This window comes from Cynoglossus semilaevis, chromosome 10 (assembly GCF_000523025.1).
Source record: "Cynoglossus semilaevis isolate Cse_v1.0 chromosome 10, Cse_v1.0, whole genome shotgun sequence".
Classification (NCBI taxonomy): Eukaryota; Metazoa; Chordata; class Actinopteri; order Pleuronectiformes; family Cynoglossidae; genus Cynoglossus; species Cynoglossus semilaevis.
The window spans coordinates 11,142,466-11,150,491 of record NC_024316.1 but is presented as its reverse complement, the minus strand read 5'-3'; the positions used below and the strand labels follow the sequence as shown (position 1 = coordinate 11,150,491).

General features: G+C 42.4%; 1 protein-coding gene across 1 annotated transcript in view; it reads left to right on the top strand.

Moving 5' to 3' along the window:
- Positions 1–8,026, top strand: part of celsr3 (cadherin, EGF LAG seven-pass G-type receptor 3) — a 72,165-nt gene that overhangs the window by 35,856 nt on the left and 28,283 nt on the right. The window contains exons 8-13 of the mRNA XM_017036037.2: positions 352–515; positions 893–1,018; positions 1,208–1,377; positions 1,815–2,000; positions 2,957–3,067; positions 3,165–3,333. Of these exons, the coding sequence (XP_016891526.1) occupies positions 352–515; positions 893–1,018; positions 1,208–1,377; positions 1,815–2,000; positions 2,957–3,067; positions 3,165–3,333 (926 nt within the window). The remainder of the gene's footprint in view (positions 1–351; positions 516–892; positions 1,019–1,207; positions 1,378–1,814; positions 2,001–2,956; positions 3,068–3,164; positions 3,334–8,026) is intronic.

Sequence of the window (8,026 nt, the reverse complement as noted above, 5' to 3'; positions counted from 1 at the left end):
TCTTGTCTTCTTGCCCTAATGCTTAAATGCACATTTAATCCTGTGATTATTGATCTGTGATACTTTATTTTTGTAGTTTTTTCCCCTTTTAAATCAATTGTAACTGTATCCATGACAACGTCGTCGTTACCTCACCACAATAATATCCATTGATTTCTGATCTTTTCAAAAATGCCATCGTTGCCATAGTTAATCGATGTTTTCCGAGACTGTATTCAGGATTTTCTTTCCCTCTCTCCTGCAGCCGTCTCCACCATTCTGCTCTTTGTCACTGGAGGATAATCCTCCATTTCCAGTTTGATCTCAACTAATTTCCATTTCATTTCCACCTCTTCACCTTCTTACCTTCAGGTCTCTGGACCTGACTGGTCCATTGTTTCTGGGTGGAGTTCCAAACGTTCCAGATAATTTCCCATTTGGTGCCAGGGAGTTTATTGGCTGTATGAAGGAATTACACATCGACAGTAAGCCTCTGGACCTGGCTGGGTTTATCGCCAACAATGGAACTGTTCCAGGTCAGCACTACAACCTGGTTAATAAACCAACAGAGAAACTTGAGCTCTTTAGATCTTTGATTTATTTATAAATAATAAAAAGCCTTATAATAAAGTCCATGCTGCTGAGTTTCTTAACTTGATGAGTATGTTTTTATTACACAGAGTAATGTACAATAATTTGAATTAATAATCAATTACAGAAACATTTATCAATAGGTTATGGAGTAGTTGCATTGGTGCAGTCTACAGTTACACCGGGCCTTTCCAGGGGAACTGTATTGTATTTTAAAGATGGGTCTTTGGGGATAGATTTTTAAAACAAACATTAAATATTGGCTTCCTTTGTCTAAAAACCTCTGGTTGTCGTTGTTTTTTTCTTCTTCTCTGTTCAACAGGCTGCAGTGCTAAACTGGCCTTCTGTAAGTCCAACCCCTGTCAAAATGGAGGAACCTGCAGGGTGAGCTGGGAGACGTTCTACTGTGACTGTCCTCTGGGCTACGGAGGGAAGGACTGCAGCCATGGTAAGAGCCTTTTTTTTCCCAGTCATAATTAGGGTTCATTTCTCACCTGCTGGCAGACTTAGCATTTATTGTACTTAGTACAGGAAATAGTAATAAACAATCGTGTAAAAAGATTTCCTAACCGTGTCTCTGATCTCGGTTCATCAACTAAATGTTTAACCCTTATTAACCCTTCTCTGTCCATCCTAGTCATGCCGAACTCCCACCGCTTCCTGGGAAACAGTGCCCTCTGGTGGGACCTTAAGAATGACGTGACCATTTCCACGCCGTGGTACCTGGGCCTGGTGTTCCGAACCAGAGCTCGAGAAGGAACGCTGCTGCAGGCTCAGGCTGGACAGTACACCAGCCTGTTGTTCCAGGTACTAGTGTGTCCACACATCCACACGGCGTGTGTGCGTGTGTGTGTGTGTGTGTGTTGTTTTCAGCTGGGAAAACCAGATAATAGAAAAGACTGGGTTTAGCTTTTACTTCCTTTTGTCATCTCCAAAAGTTTGTATTCCTACTGACTAGGAAGCTTTATTTTAGTGCTGAAATGTCTCTGTCAGATTACTGTAGTTGTCTCCTGGTGAGAGTCCAACGCTGTGTGGGACGCTTTTAATGTGTCACTGGAACTGTTCTTTACCAATTATCACCATCACATTCTGAAAAAGACAAAAACCTGCTGGAATTATCTTCTCTCTATTTACATCTGCATGTATGCTGCCAGAAGAGTGATGGCAGCCAACACACACACACACACACACACACATTACTGAGTACAGTAATGTGATTGTGTGTCTGTTCTTATCACTCTCAGGTGATAAACGGTCAGCTGGTGTTCTCCGTGACCCGTGGTTCCACCATACCGGTACGTTTGCGGTTGGATCGGGTTCAAGTGGCAGATGGACAGTGGCACGATCTCCAGCTGGAGCTGAGAGACGTCCGCAGCGGCCGCGAGACACGTTACGTGGCCACTCTCCGACTGGACTTTGGACTCTATCAGGTAAAGACAAAAACCAAAATGACCTGAAGGTTGAACAGAAGGTTTTCTCTAATATTACATTAGTCATTCATATTAAAACCTGGAAATAATATTCATCTTTTGCAGAACCCCCTCCCTAGTGTCGTTAAGAATTTTCTGTGAAAATATACTGTATATAAATATATCAAATTTATATGAAAGTGAAATGACATAACTATATTTATAACTATATTTATTTATTTTGTATGATTACCGTAGTATTATTGTAATTAAATGCATATATCAATGTCTTAAATTTCTTAAATCTTTAAATTTTACGTTTGTTTGTTCAAGCCAATCAATGATTAATATTCTTAATTATATTTATTTGTCCAGGAGAAAGCTGTTCTGTTACTGTTGTTGTTTGACTGTATCGTACAGTGTAAGGTACTGACTGAGTGCTGTCGAAACATGTGTTTACGACAGTATTTAGACGTCATTATTGTTAATTACACAGTCATTACCTGTGTAGCTGCGTTGACCATCACCTGTTCAGAAGTTGCTTTAATGCTGAGAAATTGTCCTGATTGGTTGTGTTTCAATGTTTCGTGTTGTCAAATGCATTTCCTGTCGATGTGGCTTCAAACCACTGTCTGTTTTAATCAGTGGAGCATTGATCCTCCAACCACCTGCTGCATTCACTAAAGTCAACCATTAACTGTAGAGTAAAGCTGTGGAATAATGGTCTTCCCCGCTGATGTTCACCATGGAATAATGGTCTTCCCCGCTGATGTTGCTAACTGCTAACTGCTAACTAAGCTAATGTTTCAAACCAAATGAAGGTTCTCTTCAGGCTCAAACAAAGCTTGAGCTCCATGTGTGTTTTCCATGTTTCCCTCTTTTCATGCCGCTATTAATAATATTAATCTTTGTCCTGCATCTCCCCCCCCCCCCCCCCCACACACACACACACCCTCAACCCACTTCCCCCTCCACAGGGAACAGTGATAGTGGGAAATGAGATTCATGGTTTGAAGGTGAAACACCTGCATGTCGGAGGAGTGCTGGGCTCTGGAGAGGTGCAGAACGGGATTAAAGGCTGTATACAGGTGAAGATGGCCGACGGAGTGTTCTGTGTTCCTGTCTGGGTGGAGACTGGTCCACATGACTGGTCTGATGTAAAACCCTCTCTCTGTTCTGTCACAGGGCGTACGGCTGGGTGTCCGCCCTGACGCCCCTCCCCTGCCACGCCCATCAAAAACGATCAAAGTGGAGACGGGCTGCAATGTTGGGAACCCCTGTGTCTCTTCTCCATGTCCCGCCCGCAGCCGCTGCTATGACCAATGGGAGAGGCACACTTGTATCTGTGAACCAGGTAAGTTAGCAGAACGCTTTTTTGACATTGCTGTTGCTGAGGAAGGAGTAAAAATGTGTTTGTTTGTAGCTGTAAATTGGCGTCGTGATGCCATGAGGCTGGCAGTGTCTGGACAGGTAGAGATAAGGTGTAATTTATATTGTCTGCAGGTACACAGTGCAAAGTTTATTGGTGTAGGAGAGAAGCTGAGGAGGAAGAGCAGAGATAGAACAACAAATGAGCAGAGAAAAGACACGTAAAGGATAAAACAGAGATCCCACAGAGGAAAGTCTCACTTTAAGACTTTTAAGCAATACAATTTGATGTTCAGGAGCGTTATTATTTTATTCTCCACATTTCCTCCTCATAATGGGCAGGATACGGACATTTTATTATATAAAAAAGTGCAGGTAAACCATGCAGCTTTTCAGCAGTTGCTAACAGGAAACGCCGGGAAAGAAAAGTTGCAACTGGAAGCGTGAGATGAAAGTGAAAGTGAAAGTGGATGTACAGTATAGTTTGTTAACGGGGAAGAGCTTCAGGGGCTCACTGGGAGAGGAAGCGGAAAGGAGCTGTCGTCTCATCCTGTGTTAGCCCAGCAGCTAATGCTAACGGCTGTGCTAATTAACAGGGAGCACACAGTCAGAATAAACACAAACCCACACACACACACGAGGCAACACACAAAAACACTTGTGTAATTATTAGCTGTAATCACACAGAGTGAACTCTCTCACTTCACCACCACCATCATCATCATCATCATCATCATCATCACCACCATCATCATCATCATTGTATCTCATCGGTACAATGAGCCTTGATAACAGTTCCACAGTAAAGGCTGCTTGGAGACAAATCAAACTTTAATAAGAGCACAGAGACAACAGCAGCCACAGAGGTGATGTCTGAATAATTCCCTTTTATCCCACTGCCATACAAACACACACTCACACACACACCTCACTGTGTGTGTGTTTGTCTGAATACGAGCCCATGATCCAGTGTGACCATGTGTGATGTAATGTGAGTGTCAGTTCCCACAGGCCAAAGATTTTAGTTTTTATGTTGATTTTAAAAGGTCTGACTATACATCAAGTGAGGGGTTCTGTAAGATGTTTTTGTTTTGCATTGTGCATCTGCAGTGTTTCAGTGTAAAACTCGCAAAGGTCACAATAACCAACGGCGCCCCACCTGGACTAGAGCTAGACAGCTAGACTGTATTATTGGACACAGTTGGACAAAGAGCGAAACTGAAGCGTGAACTATAAGAAAAATCTGTGGAAGTTTTTTAAAAAGAGTGAAGTGTTTGAACAGGACTGACCTTCTACAGGCAACTTTCTACATCATTAGTGTAAATGTTGAGGACGTCCCTGTGGACTTTGGTCTCTGAAGCAAAGTCCCTGAGTCAACTGAAAATGTGGCAGTAACACCTGTCAGAGCTGACAACACGGTGGTGTGGCGGATGACTCGTCTCAGCACAAAGTTCAGCAGTTTGTGTTCTAATTGAGGAGTGTGTGTACGTGATGAGGTCACAGCCGTCATCTGTGGGTCCACGCTGTGGTTCTGTGGCATGGACACGTTTGATAGGTCGTTCAGGTTTAACGCAGCAGTCCTAGTGTGCAGTCTCATTCTTCTTTCTGACACTAACAGGTTTTTAATAAATATTGTTTTCGTCCTGATCTCACATTGTCAGAAAGAAAATAACTGTCCTCAGATGAATGTTTCGTTCAGTGAAGCCCTGACCTTTTTTGTCTTATAACGACGTCAGTTTGTCGTGTCACAGGAAAAGACAGAGAAGTGCAATAATTGTGGGTCACCCTGGTGTGTGTGCTGCTCTGGAGACATAACCTTCTCCGCATCCTGACTTTGAAAGACCAAACACACACACACACACACAGGCAGAGTGATACCTCTAATACCTGTGCTCACTGAGTCTCTGCTTCTCTCTGTCTGTCTGTCTGTCTGTCTGTCTCTCTGTCTGTCTGTCTGTCTGTCTGTCTGTCTGTCCGTCCGTCCCTCCCTTTCTCCTCTCTCCTCTGTCTCTCTCTCTCTCTCACACACACAGACACACACATTGCTTTGACAAGGCCAGTGTCATTATAAGTGGCTGAATCAAAACAGCCAAGGCCGTTCCCTTTGTCGTCTGTCAGTTGCCATGGAGAAAGTGTAAGGATGTGTAGTGCTGATAGAAAAGGAATTACTCTCTCTCTCTCTCTCTCTCTCTCTCTCTCTCACTCTCATATATATCTGTGTGTTTGTGCAGGAAAGCGTTGAAAGTCTGAAACAACAAAGAGGTTGAAGATAATCATAAGAGAACAAAGAGACAAAGAATATTTCTTGGACAACAGAGCAAAACACAATTGTATCTATTTTTAATCAGAGATAAAAATGTTGCAAATAACAAAAACCTCTTTTATTGTAATAATAATGAAAAAAACAAACAACCTAAAACCCAGCGTTTGCTGCATTTACACCTGAGGGAAACAAAAACTAAAACACCATCCCACAGAGAGTCTGCCTGTCAGGTCTTTTTGAGTCAAGGTTTGTCAGCTTTTTAAAAGTGATCCGTGATTGTTGAATATTTGAGAGTCATTTTTGGGTTCCTTGGTGACAGACAGAACATTAGGACAGAAGTTTGAACCGATGGCAGACTGGAGTAAAAATCCTTCTGGCTTCACAGGGACTCCTGTCCAACATCAGGGTTATCGTTGTTGTCACATCTACTGTAGGACCCAACAGTTTCCTTAATGGAATGGAAGAATTAAATGTTTACCATTGACTAAATAATAATCGTGAATGTGGTTGTTTATCGATTTATCGTGCAGCTCACACAGACAGCAGCTGCACCTCCTCCTCCTTTTACTGTATAATTCCAACGTGTCAAGTCAAAATAGTGAGGCCACATTCTTTTTGTTAAATTCAATTAGAAGATACGGCCTCACAAAAATGTAATAAGTTGTGAAGAACTGATGGCGTGATGAACAGACTGGCAGCCAAGGCCACGCCATTGAAACTGGTTTCTATGTAAATGTTCTATAAACGATCACAAAAACTGCAGTCTTTGTGTTTGTCAAAGCACACACACACACACACACTCACTGAAGGCGGACTCCGTTCTACTGTACTGTCTAGAGACATTCCTCCATTCATTGCTGTAAATTAAAACGGTTGCTGCTGAAAGCACTCGTCCTTGACTGAGGAAGAGGAGGTGAACAAATGAATGTCTGTCTGCAGAGTGATGGTTTTGTTCCGTGGTTTTTTCTTTCCTTTGGGTTCTTTTATGTTGGCCACACCTTTCTTGGGTCACCACGGTAGATCTTGTCCTTCCGTCTCACTCTCTCTGTTTCCTAAAATTAGTTGTTGTCAACTTTCTCACCAAACCCTGTCGACGGCTTCAAGTATCTGACCAACTTCTTATCTCCAAGCTGCTCATGTGTAACGTTCCCTCTGACCTTATCATTTCTAATCCTTTCAATCTTGGTCACCCCCCCATGAAGAGTATCAGCCTCAGGTCGACTTCCTGTCCGTCCCACGATGCCACTGTCTCTGAGCCGTGCATCGTAGCAGATTTCTCAAAGCTTCTTTCTTACAGACCTTCCTTTTCATCAACTCTGGCTTCATCCATCTGGTCCACTGGACCCAGACAACTGTGCCAGCCTCTTCCATTGTCTCCACCTCTTTTGTCCACTGTTTACTGCATTGGTTGGTCCATCTGTATTCATCCATTCACTGTATATGAAGATGGACTGTGTTATTAGGCTCCTGTGTTGCTGCATTAATAAAGATTATTCCATCCATAGAGCCCTCGGTTGGTGATATTTTCTTTTGCAGTATATTCCTCTGGTCGTGGAGCTGGAGTGTCGTCTTAGTCCAATTATATTTTAATCCTACTGTTATTTCAAAGACTCCAAAGACAAGAACTGTGCAGGTTTGTACTTAGTACCTTAAACGTGTGAGTGAAGCACTTTGCTTTAGTCATTAGATTAGGGGTCATTAGAAAGGGGTGTGTATGTGTGTGTGTGTGAGAGAGAGAGAGAGAGAGAGAGAGAGAGAGAGTCCTGAGAGAGGCCTGTATTAGCATATAAGAGGCTGCTGTTTTTATATAGAGTGTCTGGGGATTGCAGTGAAGTGTATGATGGATTTGTTCACAGTGTGGCATGGAGAGCTGACTGAAGTGAACAGTGCTGTGTTGAAGTGCTTCCATTAACAGTAGTGGAACGTGATGTTTTTTTTTTTGGGAAAGTGAACGTCTGTCCTGATGTTTCTTGTCCTGGTCCCACCTCGTTTCGAATGCTACAGTTTACGAAAACTCCACTTTCTCTTTGAAGATTCTCTTAATGCTCGGCTTGAGTTTTGTGGTTCAGACTCTGCTTGTTTTCCATGTAATTCCATTTCACTGAAGTGTTTTGTGGTCCAGTAGATAATAGTTCTTTAATGCACATTTGTGGCTGGTTTTGTGCCGACGTCATTATGACTCAGCTCTGTTGTTTATTTTCAATGATGACTTTATGTGGACAGGATGTTCTTTGACTTTTCATTTCCTATTACTATATTTGTATCGTCTGTATCATATAAAAATGTAACATGTTTATTAAAACTTAAAAAGAAACCTGATGATTTTTACTTGTACAAAAACGTGTGTGTACTAAAAAACTCAGATCCCTCTGTAACAGAGGTCGAATCGTGGGCTGAATGTTAACTGGGATTTTTT